The sequence below is a fragment of the Phacochoerus africanus genome, chromosome 8, assembly GCF_016906955.1.
Source record: "Phacochoerus africanus isolate WHEZ1 chromosome 8, ROS_Pafr_v1, whole genome shotgun sequence".
Classification (NCBI taxonomy): domain Eukaryota; kingdom Metazoa; phylum Chordata; class Mammalia; order Artiodactyla; family Suidae; genus Phacochoerus; species Phacochoerus africanus.
The window spans coordinates 29,092,269-29,111,110 of record NC_062551.1 but is presented as its reverse complement, the minus strand read 5'-3'; the positions used below and the strand labels follow the sequence as shown (position 1 = coordinate 29,111,110).

The 18,842-nt window shown below is 41.5% G+C and overlaps 1 protein-coding gene across 1 annotated transcript in view; it reads right to left on the bottom strand.

Moving 5' to 3' along the window:
* Window positions 1-14,668, bottom strand: part of AMFR (autocrine motility factor receptor) — a 46,306-nt gene extending 31,638 nt beyond the window's left edge. The window contains exons 1-2 of the mRNA XM_047789524.1: window positions 14,192-14,668; window positions 3,990-4,082 (exon numbers count right to left, since the gene is read on the bottom strand). Of these exons, the coding sequence (XP_047645480.1) occupies window positions 3,990-4,082; window positions 14,192-14,458 (360 nt within the window). The 5' untranslated portion in view covers window positions 14,459-14,668. The remainder of the gene's footprint in view (window positions 1-3,989; window positions 4,083-14,191) is intronic.
* Between the last annotated feature and the right edge of the window lie 4,174 nt (window positions 14,669-18,842).

Below are 18,842 nucleotides of genomic sequence, written 5' to 3'. Positions count from 1 at the left end.
TACAAGTATCACTTTTAATACTTCTGCTCTCAGGATTCTTAAACAAAAGATTAGATATTCTTTTTTTTTTTTAACATCCTTCAAGATTCAAAAATAACATATGCTCATTTGCCAGCCATTATCAATAACATGAAAAAGTACAAATAAAACAAAAATGATGCCTTAACATTTTAACGCATTTTTCTTCCTAAATGTACAACATTGATTTTTGCACAGTTTTATTTCACTTATATTGTGAGAACTTTACTGAAGAGACCACTTATTTACAGGGGGACAGTGAAACGTTTTTAATTTTTCACCATTTGGAAAATGTTGTAATGAATCTCTCTGTGGGAGTTTCTATTTTTCTCAGCATTACAGAATCAAAGGCTACAAATGTTGTGATTTCTAGTACGTAACACCCACCTTATTTCCAAAGAAGCTATATAATTGTACACTATCACATATCTACTTCACTGTACAATGAGAATGTCCAGGTTTTGGGGTTTTTCCTATTTTGTTTGTTTGTTTACTTGGTTTTTTGGCCATGACTGCGACATGTGGAAGTTCCAAGGCCTGGGATCCAACCTGCACCACAGCAGTGACAATGCTGGATCCTTAACCCACTGAGCCTGCCAGTTTTAAAAATCTTTACTATCTTGGGAGAAAAAAAGGGCAATGAGGGGCATCAAGCCAATAGATATTAAAATATTACTATAATCAAGCTATCTGTGGGAGTGCAGAGGATAAGGATGAAAACATGGCTCCTAAGTATACTTTATTTTGTAATGGTCATACCCTTGGCATATGGAAGTTCCCAGACCAGGGGCTGAATCCGAACCACAGCTGTGGGAACACCAGATCCTTTAATGAACTGTGCCAAGCTGGGGACCACTGCCTCTGCAGCAATGAGAGCTGCTGCAGACAGATCTTAACCCACTGTACTACAATGGGAACTCCAGGTATACTTTCATAAATACTTTTGAACCATGTAAATGTTTCGCAAATTCGAAAACTTAAAACAGAAAGAAAAGCAAAATTGAATAAAAACAGAAATAAAAGAAATTAAATGCAGAATAAAAACAGAAATAATTGAGCCTACATGTGGAACAAACTGATAACATGACTACTTAAAGAATTATTTTGAGAACTTTAAAACACTGTACTCTGACTATACATCCTTTGTTCAGAGAATAGAACAAACCAGGAATCCTTGGTGAATGTCTGTTTCCAGATCTCAGGCAAGAAAGCTTGAGGTAAACCTAGAACATTTTGTACCCTGATTCTGAACCTTCGCTCCACCATCTATTTGCTGTGTGGCTTTGGACAAGTCACTTAACATCCCTGTTCCCTGTGCTTTGGTTTCCCCATCTACAAGATGGGTCTTTTTTTTTTTTTTTTTTTTTGAGCTACAGCTGCCAGCCTACACCACAGCAATGCAAGATCTGAGCCACATTTTCAACCTATGCCACAAATCGCTTGATCTTTAACCCACTGAGTGAGGCCAGGGATCGAACACACACCCTCATGGATACTAGTCAGGTTCATAACCCGTTAAGTCACAATGGGAACTCCCAAGTTGGGTCTTGTAACAATATCATGTACCTTATATAACCATTGGGAGAACTAAGTTAACATACATACAATGGTTAGATAAGTGCCATAGTGGGCACTAAGCGCATTAAAAAAAAAAAATCCTTGTTCTAAACCACCCCTTAACAGTTTAATAATTGTTCCATTTTAGATACTCAATGTCTTTGCCCCTAGTATCATTGTATTTCTTGAACTTTAAGCAAACCCGTGTCAATTCTGTAGAGTTCTAACTCAAAACAGTGCTTAATAAATGCTACTGGGTGACACTGGTCAAAAATGATCATCACGGAACAATATGAAAGACCCGATATATACTGAAAAAACTGAAAGTAGAGTTGAATAACAAATGTACCCATTATGATTACCTCCAGGTATTTTTAAAAACCTCTGTAATACTCCATGATTATATTTCCTGTAAATTTAGAACTGAAATATAACATTTTAGAAAAAAGAAAGTAGTATATAAGGCCAAGTGGGGCCAGATCAATCCACCAGCAATTAGATGTCTTGCCAGGCTTGACCCACAAGTCAAAAGTTTTCCTTGAAAACAAAAGAAGCACAAAAAAACCCGTAACTTACCAAAAACAACAACAACAACAACAAAAAAAAAAACCACCCTCTATTTTCTACTGATCCCATCCAGACCACCTCAGGAATTGATATTTTGGAGAAAGTGCTCCATACTCATTAATGAAAAATTTCTGGGAAGACAGCTCTGCTCATAACAGCATCCAAGGGTGCAACCACACAGTAACTGCATTTCAACTCTAAACTGATTTGACTAAAACTCTCAGCTTATATTTTCAAGAGATCTGAGATAGGCAAGGGGTGAAGCCACTGTTGTACTTTTAATGTAATAGGTTCCTGTGTCTTACCACTGGGATAAGATAAATAAAGTACAATACAGTTCTGTTCATATGTTATTGTTTTAAAGGCTGAATCAGAATTCTTACTTTGAAACACGATTCCACACTCTATCCACTAAAATCCTCAGGGAAATGCCAATCTGCACAGTATGCTTGTGGCATAATTCTTTAATGAAAGCATGTCTTGGAGTTCCCGTCGTGGCGCAGTGGTTAACAAATCCAACTAGGAACCATGAGGTTGCAGGTTTGATCCCTGGCCTTGCTCAGTGGGTTAAGGATCCGGCGTTGCCGTGAGCTGTGGTGTAGGTTGCAGATGCGGCTTGGATCCCGAGTGGCTGTGGCTCTAGCATAGGCAGGCGGCTATAGCTCCAATTGGACCCCTAGTCTGGGAACCTCCATATGCCACAGGAGCGGCCCAAGAAATGGCAAAAAGACAAAAAAAAAAAAAAAGCAAGCAAACATGTCTTCCTCATATATACTTTCTGAGAATAATGTTTAAATGTCAGACTATCTCATCTCAACACTGCTTGTAGAATGATGAATCTTAATATACTTTTCCAAAGGGATAAACTAAAATCTCTGATTAAACTCCTTTGGAAATGAACCCATGTTCTAAAGAATGCCATATATGATTATTCAAACTAAAACAAATCAGAGCTTCTTTTAAAATTACCTCATAGGGAGTTCCCGTCGTGGCGCAGTGGTTAACGAATCCGACTAGGAACCATGAGGTTGCGGGTTCGGTCCCTGCCCTTGCTCAGTGGGTTAACGATCCAGCGTTGCCGTGAGCTGTGGTGTAGGTTGCAGACGCGGCTCGGATCCCGAGTTGCTGTGGCTCTGGCGTAGGCCGGTGGCTACAGCTCCGATTCAACCCCTAGCCTGGGAACCTCCATATGCCACAGGAGCGGCCCAAGAAATAGCAACAACAACAACAACAACAACAAAGACAAACAGACCAAAAAAAAAAAAAAATTACCTCATAAAATCACAGGGAAATGACTACAAAGAACAATATTGGGACAACTTAGCTTCACTGAATACACACTGTAGATTACATAAAGTATTTTATCAATGCTGAATTTCCTGATTTTTATCATTGTGCTATGGTTATGTAAGAAAATGTCCTTGCTCTTAGAAAATACATCCTGAACTATTTGAGGGTAAATGAGCATGATGGTCACAGTTTACTTTCAAATGGATCAGAAAAAAACATGTATATGTAAGTAAAAGGTGAATGTTAAAGCAAATGGAGAAAAGTGTTAACAACTCTGAATCTGAATAAAGTCTATACAAGAGTTCCTCACAGTACCTGTGCAAGTTTTCTTTAAGTGTGAAATTGTATCAAACTTTAAAAAACAAAAACTGTTTGCAAGAGGAAGTTCCCTTTGTGGCACAGAAGGTTAAGGATCTGGCATTGCTACAACTGTGGTGCAGTTTCAATCCCTGGTCTGGGAACTTCCATATGCCACCGGTATAGCCCAAAACAAACAAACAAAACTCGTACAAATAAAAATCTGTTTGCAAGAATTCATTGTTGCTGTCTGGACTTACCTGTCTTTCACTCACTCGAAGAGGGCCAAACACAATACACTGGATTAGCTTAGCCACCAACATCAAAACACAGCAAGCAGTATTTACCAGAACCTGCACACAAACCAAAGAAAGGAAGTTTATTTCCTCCTGTTGAAAAATAAAAGAAACTCTAAAAAAAGTTTATGTTAGGAATTCAGCCACTGTTTCTTTCTTTTTTTTTTTTTTTGTCTTTTTGGGGCCGCACTCATGGCATATGGAGGTTCCCAGGCTAGGGGTCAAATTGGAGCTGTAGCCACTGGCCTACGACGTCACGGCCACAGCAACGCCAGATCCCAGCCGCATCTGCCACCTACACCACAGCTCACGGCAACACCGGATCCTTAACCCACTGATCAAGGCCAGGGATTGAACCTGCATCCTCATGGATACTAGTTGGATTTGTTTCCACTGCGCCACGACGGGAACTCCTCAGCCACTGTTTCTAATGACTGAGCCATTCCAGTTTTCTACCAGCACAAGATAAATATATGAAAGGACACTTTTACTGGTGGTAAGATAAGGATGAGGAGTGAGGAAGAGAGGTACCAGCCTACCAGTTAATTCAGAGCCTTGTCCCAACATGTACCCTCCAGCAAGCCAGCTTCCCTTCAGTCCAACTGAATTGTGTGTAAACTTTGTAGTGTATGTATAAAACTGTATGCACCTTAAAAAAAAAAACCATAGGTAGCACCTAGGTACATCATTTCCTATAAGATTTTGATAGTCTAGAAGAAAATTATTCTGGAAAATGAAGTTATCATGAACAAGGTGTAATGTCCGGCACCTAAACATCCTGCCCGGCCTTGCCCTTTCAAAAAAAAAAAAAAAAAGAGATGTGAGAGGAGGATGGATGGTCACAAAAAAAGTCACAAAACCATTAGGAACTGACAACCAAAAAATATTTTTTTTTTCAAATGTACTGCAATGGGACAAAAAATATCTACAGTTGGTATTGAACCATAAACGTCATAAAGAAAAGGTTCTCAGGTATTAGAGGGGAGTGGACTCAAGAAAGCAGTGAAGAGGAGGAAGAAAACTGACCGGAGGGACTGAGAACTGAAAGGCAACCATGAGACACCAATGCAAAAGCAAGGCCTTCTTCACAAGGCAATGGGAAACTTTCTTTTTCTTAGTAATTAAGAAATGCATCTCAGGAGTTCCTGTGTGGAGCAGCAAATTTTGATCCAGCATTGTCACTACAGCAGCTGGGATTGCTGCTGTGGCACAGGTTCGATCCCTGGCCAGGGAACTTCCATAGGCCGGGCGGCCAAAAAAAAAAAATCTCCTTGCAGCTAAACAACAAATCCAGTGCTTACAAAATGAAAACATGGGCTGCCCCTGACTCAAAAGATGAGTGTGGCACATCACATTACTGATGCTCAAGTGATTTTTAAAGTACCCCGACCCAAAAAAGCCAAAAGGATCTTGATGAAGATGGTAAAGAGGCCTTTTATTAAAAGCAAATAAAAATGAACACCAACAACATAAAGGCGGCTTCAATTTTTTTATTCACTAAGTTTACAGGAAGGTGGCTCTATTCCTCTTCCCAGGTCATTCTTCCTTCTACTTTTAAAAGAAGCAAATGATATTTTTAAAACAAGTAAATAAAGGAAGATGATGGAAGAGAGTAATAGAAGAAGCAAACTCCCTAAGATCTCTTCCCTCAGTTCCCCTCAGTACTTCACACCATCCAGCCCTTTGGCAGCCCTGATGCATTACAGGTAATGAATGGCAGCCCTGATTCATTACAAAAGATTAAATTATGTTTAGTTATATCCATCTTGTTAGTGGAACAAGGAAGTATGTGATATATTTTTATTATTATTATTATTATTAGTCTTTTCAGGGTCGAACCCACAGCATATGGAGGTTCTCAGGCTAGGCGCTGAATCAGAGCTACAGACGCTGACCTATACCTCAGTCACAGCCACGCAAGATCCGAGCCGTGTCTGTGGCCTACACCACAGCTCACGGCAACACGGGATCCTTAACCCACTGATCGAGGGCAGGATCAAACCCAAGTCCTCATGGATACTAGTTGGGTTTTTAACCACTGAGCCACTGACGAGAACTCCTGTGATATATTTTTAAAAGAACTGAAACAACAGTAAATAGTTCTACTGGAGTTCCCATTGTGGCTCAGCAGTAACAAACCAGATTAGCATCCATGAGGATGCAGGTTCGATATCTGGCCCCACTCAGCAGGTTAAGGATCCCGCATTGCCCCCAGCTCGGATCTGGTGTTGCTGTGGCATAGACCGACAGCTGCAGCAACAATTCGATCCCTAGCCTGAGACCCTCCATATGCTGCAGGTGCTGCCCTATTTAAAAAAAAAAAAAAAATTCAAGAAAAAAAATTAGTTCTGCTGAAAAACAACTCTTCTGGTGATTAAATCCTTCAAATAACCAGGAAAAAACCCAAGTTAATTACCTAAAACATCCTACTTTCCTAACTATAACTACCTGTGGGACAGCCCTATTCAAAACATTTCGATAAACAGTACAGAAAACTAAATTTTAAAGTAGATGAAACAGATGTTTAAAAGGCTCATTTTCATTGTACTCTAAACCAGTCCACAGGAACCCCACTCATGTTAAGAAAAAAAGTTATAAAACAAAACCACAATCCCAATCCCTCATTCCACTTCTCTCAGCTGAACAGGATTTTTAAAATCAGCCAAACATCCCCAGACTAATTACAACACAGTTTTTTTTTTTTTTTCTTTTTATGGCCACACCTGCAGCATATGGAAGTTCCTGGGCTAGGGGCTGAATCAGAACTGCAGCTGCCAATCTATACCACAGCCACAGCCATGCCAGATCCAAGCCTCCTCTGCAACCTATGCCACAACTCACAGCAACACTGGATCCTTAATCCACTGAGTGAGGCCAGGGATCAAACCCTTATCCTCACAGATACTAGTAGAGTTCTTAACCTGCTGAGATACAATGGGAACGCCACAACACAATTTTTTTTAAATGTTCCCTGTTTGGAGTTCCCTTCGTGGCTCAGTGGCTAATGAACCCGAGTAGGAGACCTAAGGATGAGGGTTCGATCCCTGGTGTCACTCAGTGGGTTAAGGATCCGGCGTTGCTGTGAGCTGTGGTGTAGGTCGCAGACGCAGCTCAGATCTGAAGTGGCTGTGGCATAGGCTGGTGGCTACAGCTCCAACTGGACCTCTAGCCTGGGAACATCCATATGCCACAGGTGTGGGCCTAAGATAGGAAAAAAAAAAAAAAAGATTCCCTGTTTGTATAGATAGGCATATGAAATAAGTCAATTCAACACATTTAGTATCAATTTGTTCAAGGCATGTGGGAGGTTAAGAGAAATGAGTGCGATCTGCACCCTACACTCAAAGAGCTTTTAGAATTTATAGGACCCAGAACATGGGAAGCATCTAACAGACCACGCCAGCTGCTGTGAGTACAACAAAGGAGAAATCAAATTTAGGGTCATTTAGTCATTTATCTAAACCGCATTCTCATATATCTTGCGTTACAAAAGTATTAATTTCTCAGTTAATTTTTTAATGTTTTTAAGTTCAAAAATAAGGTATAGGAGTTCCTGTCGTGGCGCAGTGGTTAACGAATCCGACTAGGAACCATGAGGTTGCAGGTTCGATCCCTGGCCTTGCTCAGTGGGCTAAGGATCCCGCGTTGTCGTGGCTCTGGCGTAGGCCGGCAGCTACAGCTCTGATTCAACCCCTAGCCTGGGAACCTCCATATGCTGCAGGAGCGGCCCAAGAAATAGCAGAAAGACCAAAAAAAAAAAAAAAAGGTATAAAAATTTTGTACCCTTGATTTACCAAAAAAAAAAAAGCAAAACCCCTTCATAATCCCATCACCCGTAGATAACCACTTTCTTTTTTTTTTTGCTTTTTAGGGCCACACTCCAGGCACATGCTAGTTCCCAGGCTAGGGGTCGAACTGAAATTACAACTGCCAGCCTACACCACAGCCAAAGTAACGTGGGATCTGAGCTGCATCTGCAGTCTCTACCACAGCTGGATTCCCAATCCACTGAACGAGGCCAGGGATGGAACCCGCATCCTCATGGATACTAGTCGGATTGGTTTCCGCTGTGCCACAAGGGGAACTCCCCATTTTCTATTTTAATTTAAATGGAAGATTTAAAAATTAGCACAGCTAAGTTTACTTCTTTGCTCGAAAAAGTAAACTGATATTACAGAGGAGTTTTATGTAAAAAGAACCTTTTGTGAACTTTTTATGAAAGGGAAAGCTCAGGATTGGAAGCAACCGAAAATCATTTTAGGATCATGAATAAAGTGTATTTAAAAACACCTCAATAATTATTGATAACTATTCTATTTGAGTCTGTCTTAATTTTACATATCTTACGTAAGTCTAAAACTGTCTTAATTTACATATACTGTAGTTCCAATAAAGATATGGTAAATTCTCAATTTTAAAACCCACAAAGGCTTGAAAAACTGCAAATACTGAAAGAAACATAACTGTGGCATCCTTCTTTCTTTTTCTCTTTAGGGCCTCACCCACGGCATTGGGAAGTTCCCACGCTACTGAGAGCTGCGGCTACCAGCTTAAGCCACAGCCGTAGCAACAAAGGATCTGAGCTATGTCTGCGACCTACACCAGAGCTCATGGCAACGCCGGATCCCCAATCCACTGAGCGAGGCGAGGGAACAACTGTGCACCCTCATGGATACTAGTCAGAATCGCTTCTGTTGAGCCACAGCGGGAACTCCATGGCATTCCTCATTTAGAAGCAAGTCCCAAATCAGATCCCACTAAGTCACTAGTGATATTCTTACAGAAATACTTCAACTCATATTTAAATCGATAGAACCTCCTCACTTCCAATAATCAAAAGGAGACTCACTTCCAGCAAGCCGAATCTGAACTTTATCCTTGAAGACCACAGTAAAAGCATAAACCTCATTTTACCTGCTGAACACAGCCAACTAGCATTTCCTTGTGGGCAGAATCCAAACTTAAATGTAAGTAAATCTAAGTATAAGGGGTTCACTAGAGCACTGTTTATAATAGCAGAAAAATGGAAAACAATTAAATGTCCAGCCGGGAGACTAGTTCAATAAACTGTAAAACAGCCATTCAGTGGAATACAATGAAGCCAGGAAAACTAACTCAGCAGTTTGACATTTACTAGTGTTATATAGAACCTTCAAGATAACTTGTTCACTGGGGGAAGAAAAAAAAAAAGGCAGTGCGAAAACCTTCCGTGCAAAAAAGAATATGTATACACACTACATACATTTGCATAATATGTATAGGATAGGAACTATGTCAAGGACTTGATCAACCTGGGGATATCTTAGTCTTCTACTTAATGCCAGCACTGACTACGAGAACCTGGTAACGGCCGCTTTAGGGGGCGAGAAGTAGTAGCAGCGAGAGGGAGATTACTTGTCATTGTTTATCACTTATGCGCCTTTTGACTTTTATAACATAAGCATGCATGATTGATTTTTCAATTAATTTTTGTAAAGTTTAGAATCTTTTAAACTAACCTGACGAGTTCTGAAGCTCCACACTACATTTCTCATCATAACATGGGAGATGGATGAGTAACAAACCAAAAGTGGGTAGCCTGAGTCACAACTTAGCCTCTGAGAACATACACTACTTCTACCATGGAAAAATATTTCGCCAAATGCCTTATTTTCTCTTGTCTACATAAGACAAAAACAAGTTTTGCTTGTCCCTGAGCAGCCTTAACAGAACAGGCCACGTAGTAGTGACCCAAGGAACCCTACTTAATCAAGCTTAAAGTAAATCCTGTTACTCAAAGGCCCCATAAGAAACCTTCTCTCCTGGAATGGTTCTCCTATTCTACTCCAGAAAACAGAAACTAAGCTATGACATAACTTGGCCTGCAAGGAAGAGAAGAGGGCGATAACAAAAGGCTTAGCCACAGTTATCACTGTGTGACCTTGGAGGTATTTCTGATCCAGTAAGATGCTGGCCACTAATGGGGCATTATTTATGACCTTGTGACAAAATGTGGTTCAACTACCAGGAACTGTTCCTTTTCCAAGGATATGATCAATATGGATATTATTCAGTGTCCTACTTACCACCAGCACTAATTACACCCCCCCAACACACACACCTTTTATCAGCTGCCTCCCTTTAAAGGATAGCTGGAATGTTACTCTTCTGCAGGCTCCCAGTGACGAGTATACAATGCTAACCGCACAAAGATACACCCTCCTCCTCACTACACTGATGACTGTGTTCCTCATTTCACTACATCAGGGAAATAAATGAGACTATGTACACAAAGCACGAGGCACACATCTAGCAAGCAATCAAACAGCAATCTCCTTTCCCCTCACTTTGAAGATTTTTCCTACATTTTTAAGTTGTTTCGCTACCTATTATTTACAAGTTTAGCCTTTCTCTTCAGCTGCCCCAACATCTCTGGAGCTAACATTTTTCTTTAATCTTCTTTGGAATATTCATCTTATAAAGACTCAAATCTAGTTAATTACTTGCAGTTCTCAAATTATATAATTATGTGAAGATGGGCTCTTTAAAGCAGAAGACAAACTTTTTTTCTAGTGGACTACCAGAAAGTAAATATTTGGAGTTTCCATTGTGGCTCAGTGGGTTAAGAAGCCAACTAGTATCCATGAGGGTGTGGGTTCCATCCCTGGCCTTACCCAGTTGACTAAGGACCCAGTGTTGCCATGAGCTGTGGTGCAGGTGGCAGATACCGCTCAGATCCCACATTGCTATGGCTGTGGTATAGGCTGGCAGCTGCAGCTCTGATTCGACCCCTAGCCTGGCAACTTCCATGTGACTCTGATGGGGAAAAAAAAAAAAAAAGGTAAGTATTTTAGGTTCAGCAGACCACATGCTCTCTGTCACATACTCTTCCTTTCAAAAAACTTTAAAAAATGTAAAAACATTATTGGCCACTGCAGTTTGCCAATCCCTACTTTCAAGGGTTACTTCACTTTAATCCATTTTTGGCTTTTGGTGGCTTTCCCTTGACATTTCTATTTAAACTATTTCATTTGCATATAATCAAATCAAAACCTTAAGACTTGTTTCATATTTCTATTTCTTCATTTTGCCATGGCCTCCTCCCACAATTTTAAAAGCAAGTCCATTAAAAAAAAAAGAAAAAAGAACATTAAAAAAACCAAGCAAAAGTAATGAAACTAATGAGTAAGAATAAAGAAGATGAAAAGCCAAAAACACCTGAATGATTCAAAACAATGATCCATTCAAAAATGGCTCAAGAGGTACTTTAATGGAGATGACATCTGAGCAATGTAAAATAAGCCTAGAAATGAATAAAAAATTAAACCTCATCTGGAATGAAACTTTTTAGAAAGTTCTAGAAAGACATGAAGAAGCAAATGATCATGTCAAATCTGGGTATTTGTTAGTATAAAAACCCTGTTCTCGATGCCCACGCCAGAGGCACCTGGAGAACTCGCCTTGGGGGGAGGAGTCAAAGGTCCCTACATCACCCAGCCTCTTCCCCCTCTACACAATGCCATCCTCCCCCCCTGCTGCTACAGGTGGTTCCCTGAAAAAAAAAAAAAAACCATCATCCCATTATAACAGCTCCTCCTCCTCTTCACTCCACTTAAAGCCTACAGCCCATGAAATAACATCCACACTCCATCGCAGAGCAGGCAAGGTTTACATAATCTGACCTTCGCCCCACACCCCATTCTCTCCCTAATCAGTTTCTCAGCCAGTACGTGCCTAAAATCACCTAAAACATTAATAAAAATGAAGGCGTGACATTAATATCCACATAAATGTAAACTACGCTCTACGAAGGTAAGTTTTAGAGATTCCAATGTGCAAAATTACAGTTAGCAGGCTTTGCCAGCTGGCAGAAAGATCAGTTTTTGTTTTGCCTTGCTTGGTTTTTAAAAAATTGAATCTGAGTCTCCTTGGGCAGAGTACGAAAAGGATCCATTCTGACAAAGACCGCACCATACAGTCACTTAATAATGCTATCTGTCCTCAGAGGAAAGCTTTGGAGATTGTGACTTCTAGTGGGCAACTAAAGCAGAAGCCTAAGCAATGGGTGATGAAGAGAACTGACAATGCACACTTGGAGAGTCTGAAGTACCAAGGAAGGCCAGGCTCAAAATGTGAAAACCACAGAGGAAAGATTGAAGAAAAACAGCAAAATCAACTGAGAAAGAAAAAAATCATCAACAGATTGGAAGAAATTACAAACTCCCATGAGGCAAGACCACTACTGAAAAAGGTAGGAAGAAAAGGAAAGTTTCTTAAAAGTACTAATTTTCACAGAAAATCAAGAGGCTTTATGTAATGTTTTATGAAAAGGTGTTAACCTTGGAATCTGAACATGAGTTTTGTGAAAAGAAACTCCTGGGAGGGGGTGGAAGTCATTAAACAATACTAGTAGTTGTTATATAAATAATCGTTCCTTCTCAGAGGCTTATTTATAGCTTACACTTAAAAAAAAAATGCAAATGTCAAAGACTACATTATGGGACTCCCACCATGGCCGAGAGGGTTAAGAATCTGACTCCAGCAGCTCTGGTCACTGCAGAGGTGCGGGATTGATCCCCAGCCAGGTGCAGTGGGTTAAAAGATCCAGCATTGCTACAGCTGCTGCTAATTCAATCTCTGGCCTGGGAACTTCCATATCCCACAGGTGTGGCCATAAAATTAAAAAAGAGAGACTACATTAAAATCTCAACATTTAGCAAAAGCACTCTTCACATCACTTTCAGTTGTTTACCTGCCAAATGAAATGCAAAAAAAAAAAAATTTTAATCTATATTTAGTAGAAATTAAACAAGAGATGTGGGTTGAGTTCTTTCTTCCATACTGTAAGGTTCAGCTTTACCCAGCTGTGGAGGAATGGAACGTCACCCTTCACTGCCTTCTACTTATCGTTTCATCAGAAGGACCAAGAAACTTAATCCACACCCACAGAGTTCATAAATCCCACTGCTTCCTGATGAAGCACAGTGGGATTAATTATAATAAAGTGAGTTGTATATCATTCTGTATATTTGGAATATTAATCTCAGTCATTTACAGCCGACTCTCAACCCCAAATGGGAATTTACAAGAAGAGACAAGACTTAAGACCTAAGGCAGCGCAGCAAATCCAAGCGACAGATTTCAATCCTGGAACTTTTCTGCTCACCGTGGGGTTTTTATGAGGCCATCAAGGCCAAGGTGGAAGAGGAGTTCTTTAGCCAAAATACTGTTGATCCGCCCGCCTGAAATTATCTGTTCTAGTAAGTGAAACCATTTATGCCCTAAATGCTGCTTATCTTACACTGGCAGAAAAACTAGAAAACTTGTTTTAAGGTGCATCACTAAAAGGAGAAATCCTCAGTTAAAACGAAGAGCCACCTCTCGACTCCAAATGTTTCGCTGCCTTCAGACATCAAAGTGTCATGAAATCACCAGGTACAAGAAGCAGGAAAGGAAGCACAGCTTGTATCTGCGTGTTTGTTCTACTCAAAAAGGACAATCACATACTAAATAACAAAAAAAAAAAAAAAAAAAGTTGTGGGAGACGACCTCTCCCCAAACAAGAACGTCCAAACACACCCAGATGCCTACAACTCTCCTATGCTCAACATCTGAATTGTTTCTGCCCTCTCTCAATTTAAAACCCGCTAACAACATTTCTGCGCCTGAGTCGGAAACGCCTTCCAACTTCCTTTCCTCCACAATTTAATAAAACAGCAGGGGTAACAGACTCGGATCCAGCCTCCCAGGTGAACCTGCGTTTGAGGTCTGCTAGTTTCCCTCCCCGCGGTCCCTCAGCAACCCCAACTCTGCCACTACTTCTACTCCCCACCCTCAGCACCTCCCCCCTCCCCTACGCCCCCTCCCAGGCCGTCCACGTCCCCTCGCGCCCCGCTCCCCGAGCCTCCCCAACCCGGTTCCCAAATGCCTTCCCCAGCGTTCAAAGTCGACCCTCCCGTGGGGCCGCCCCTACTCAGGACCGTACCGCCACCTCCCAAGCACCCAGCCCCTCAATCCCTCACTCAGTTCGTCGGCGGCGGGCCCCGCCCCCCCGGGCCTAGCACTCTGGGGTCCCGGGGGGAGGGGACGCTAGCACCAGCCACGCCCCCCACAGATAATGGGTGACATGGCGGCCCCTGCCCCCCTCTGGCCCGCTCCTCCGCGGCGGGCGGGGCAGCCTCGCTCACCCACACGAAAAGGCTGTCCGAGAGCAGGTACTGGGCCACGTCGCGGGCCCGGGGTCCTCCGACGCTAGGCCGGACGAGCGCGGCTGGGTCTGGCTGCACTGGGGCCGTTACCGGCTCCGTCTCCGCGGGCCCAGCCCCGGGTCCGGCCTCGGGCTGGCTGAGAGCGCGGTAGGCGCTGACGATGGTGCCGAGCAGGGCCAGGCCGCTGAGGCCAGTGTAGGTACGGAGACTGGGCCACGGGAAGCGCTCGAGGAAGAGCAGCGGCATGGCGGCAGCGGCGGCCTCCAGCCCCCAGGCCTCCCCGCGGTGCGGCCGGGCCCCGGCGGCCTCGCGAACGGTGCCCACGGGCTCTGGCGTCGCTATCGCTGCCGCTGCCGCCGCCGCGCCGGACCGGGCCGGGCCGCTCCTGGCCGCTCGCGCCGCTCCGCCCCGCGCTGCTCCCGCTGCTGCCCCTGCCGGCGCGGAAGAGCCTCGGCTGGCTAGGGGCGGGCCACCGCCCCCAGCCGGGTGCAGGCGGGACAGTCGCGGGGGCGCGGCCTCACTCCCCCGCCCCCAGCGGGCGCGCCGCCGCCTGGCTGGCGAAGGCCCTGGGCGCGGGCCCTGAGGCCCAGCACCCAGCATTAGCCTCCTCCGACACCCCAGCTCGGCCTCTTTCGCGGACGCACAGGGCACCGGTCCCGGACGAACCCAAGCGTCACTCAGGCCTGACGGCGCCGACAGGCGGTCTAGCCCTGGCCACGTGGCGCAGGTCCGCTGGACGCAGGGACCCTGGCCACTCGCCTCTGGCCACTTGACCGCCCCCACCTCTGGGTCTCTCAGCTTCCCAGGTGGCTGAAAGAGATGATGGTGCTTAGGAAATAGGAGAAGCCCTGACTCTATAGAAAGAAAATCAATTGTCTTAAATTTCTCGCAAATAAAGCTAAGTTTCTGCTGTTTACCAGTAACCTCTAGCAGAGTCTAAAACGAACCTGAGGTAGCAGGATGTAAAAATGTGCTCTCATACACCAGGCAGGGATGTAAGATGGTGCAGCTACTTTGGAAAGTGGTCTGTCAGCTCCGCAAAAAGTTTAAAAAGAGTGACCATTTGACCTAGCAACTCCATTCCTAGGTAGGTATATGCCCAAGAGAAATGAAAACATTCCTCCGCACAAAACGTGCACACAAATGGCAATAGCAACAATATTCTTAATAGCCAAAAGTAGAAACAACCCATTTAATGTCCAGCAAGTGATGAGTGCATAAATAAAGGATAGCCCTATCATGTAATATTATTCAGCCATGAAAATGAAGTGCTGGTACAGCTGCCACACGGATAAACCTTGAAAACATGCTAAGTGAAAGCAGCCACACAAATGACCACATAGTGGATTCCATTTATATGAAATGTCCAGAATAGGCCAAAACACACATAGACACAGAAAGTAAATTAATTAGGGATGGGGAGATGAAGGAACTGAGGCATAAAAGCTAAACATGGTTTTCTTTTTAAAGTGATGAAAATGTCCAACAGTTGTGACTGTGGCACAACTCTGAATTTCCAAAAAATCACTTAACTATATTTGTATGGTGAAATGTGAATTACAGCTCTTTAAGGCTGTTACCAAAAAAAAAAAAAAAAAAAGGCACGACCAAAAAAAAAAGTGTTACCTTGTGGGTCTTATTCCTCATTGCATCCCCAAGGCCTGTAATAGCACCTGGTGCAGAGTAGGTGTTCAATCTTACAAACATTCAAAAGGAAAGGACAAAATTATGTTCAAGGTCTCTTTCATGCCTAATATTCTAATTCTAAAATTCTGAGAATTAGAAAATAAATAAAAGATGGCTCAGCTCAATGTTATTACTACCCCCTTTGTAGAAACATCCAATTAAAAGGCCTGTGATGAAACACAACTTTGGCATTTGGCAGGGAGGGAGGATGAGTGTTTACACACACTCTCTTTTTTATATAAAGTCTGTATGATTAGACTTTCAATTCCCTTCAGTTCTTGACATGTAGCCATTTTATCAAAATGCTAAACTTTTAATTGGTAAATAAAGAAAGGATAGTATTTTGAAAGGATAGTAATTTTCCACAGATGTTAACAATTCTGCTTTATCTGAGCCTCCCCATTAATTTTAAACCATACTATCCAATGATCCAAATTCACTCCAAGCCACAATACAGTTGCAAATTTGTCCTGTCACCAGAGACTATTGTTAATAGATCTGTCCTTAGTAAGGTACAATATTCCACCATGTTGAATTCAAAGTTCTATATTCTTGTATTTTGAGATAATCACTACTTTCTAAGTGTTAAAACCTATTTTGTGTTCAATGGCAACTTTCAACTTGATTTGGATTATAGAATCTAATATTAAACTTTTAGAAGTCTGAAATTTCTGAAGATTCAATATAAGCACAGGTGACATTAACTATATAAGGTAATTTTAAATTTGCATTTTTAAAGCTTTTTAAGGTTTGTGTCTAGGTATTTTTCTAGGACAACTAGTGTTTTTTCTACCAACATTTTGTCCTCACCCACTCCAAGAAGGTAGCTACATGTTTGCACATGTTCCCTAAAGGATTTTTTTCACAAAGGCAGAACCCACCTTCTAAAGTTAACCAATGCTTCTAGTTCTTTGTACTGCATCCTATATCTTGATAGGAGCAGGAAGGGAAACAAAACTTAAGAGGGATGAATACTAGTGTGCCCAGGAAGGCTGGACCCTAGGCGTAGGGACCCTTGATGTCAATTGAGTCCCAAGGCCCAAGTGTGATAGGGAAACAAAGGAACCAGACTTTTAAGAAGCTGGTCCAGCTTGGACAAGTATTCATGGAGTCCATGATGGAAGCTAACCTTCATTTCAGATTACCATTTATGCCTTCTGCATTCATAAATGACTTTGGGTAGGCTCCCTATCCCAATAACTTGAGACTGATGTGGGATGGGGGTTCTGATTTCACTTTGTTAAAAGGAAATAAACACTTCAAACAAATCTAAGTTATGAAGATTCATATCTAGCTACATTGCTACTTTCATTTTTTTTAATATCTGAAACCCTCTATATTCATGATTTTCACTAACCCCTATGTAAGGCTAAGTAGTTTTGTCCTTGTTTAAGTTTCTCAGCAGCCTAGGAACTGAATTCATTATCTAATGCAGTAGCCCTAAATGTGTTGCCATGGAACTCTGGTGTTTTCATTAGCTAGACAAATGTATTTCATTACTAAATCTAGCAGAAGGTAAAAAATAACCAAATCAAGTTCGAGGGGAAAAAAGTAATTAATGGGGGAACATTTCAATTTTTAGCTTTTCTTTCATAATTTTTCATAGCTCTTTGGTACTTGTTATAAAACATACAAGTAGTAAAATTTTCAGAAAAACTTTGCAGTAACTTTAGCAGGTTTTGTTCAACTTTTGTTCAGACGTAAAGTCTCAAGGCTACAGTTTTATTACATATATATTACTATGCTTTGAGTAAACTCTCTATTATGATGATGAAATTAAACTGCAAAATATTAATTATATAAGTAGCAAGAATGGTGTCACAGAACATCATGATCAGGTAAGTTTGATTAAAACAAACAAAAAAAACTAAAGTCTCTTTGGAAACTGAGTCCCCAAAAATGGAACATGGTTAACAAAATTGTGCGATAACTTCTAAATCCCAGTCTTCAGGTTGCAAATCCAATGACCCTTTCACATTGAAGGAAACTGAATCTGCCTAAGACCACTGCCAACACACATGGAGGAATGTGAGGGGACGGCAACACAGTTGTTCCAGGTCTTCAGGCTCTTGTTATTAGTGTGCTAGCTGTCCCTTACCTAATGCAATGGCTCCTGGCCAATAACACTGAAAAAGAACCGTGCAGGATTTCTAATGGCCCACTGAGGTTATTTAGTAGCCACACACACAACCGTAGACATTGTTTTAATTTTTTTATTGAAATGACAATAAAATTAAATTTAAAAAGAACAGTGACTATTTTAATCAAACTTTTACTTTACAAATATAAAAATATAACCAAAACTTCAAACAGTTTATCTTCTATACATTTTTCTATAAACTTAATGCCAGAAAAATTCTCAAAGCCAAACTACAAATGATGCTTGTACACTACAATATGAAAACACAATAATGGAAGTTTAAGTTTTTAAATGCACTGATCTCTCCTTTAACAGAACATAACATATTTTCCCATTTAGCTCTAGTCTTAGGATACAATCCATCACTAAAATACAAATTACATCTAAACTGGCTTAATCTAGACTGACTTAGGTTTTAGTTTTTTCACAAAAACAAGCTTGATAAATACAAGTTAATATTAAAATGAGTTTTATGGCTCAAGTCAAATTATTATGCTTCTCATTACATATTTAACAAAAGCAAATTACTTGAAATGAGTCCAGTTTAACCCAAATAATGAGTGATTAAAACGTGAAATTATGGGAAATCAAAACTCATGCTGATATAAGCCAACTTGTATTAGAGTCAAAACCCACTAAGCCTTCTCTGGCAATGTGACATATGTAAGGGTCTTAGTGATGGACACAATACTGTTCCCAACACTATGAACTAGTGAAAACATCGAGTTTGAGGAACTCCAAAGTGAAAAAGCTACTCTAAGTATTTCATCTCAAGTGACTGAGTCATTAAAAACCTGAGAGAAT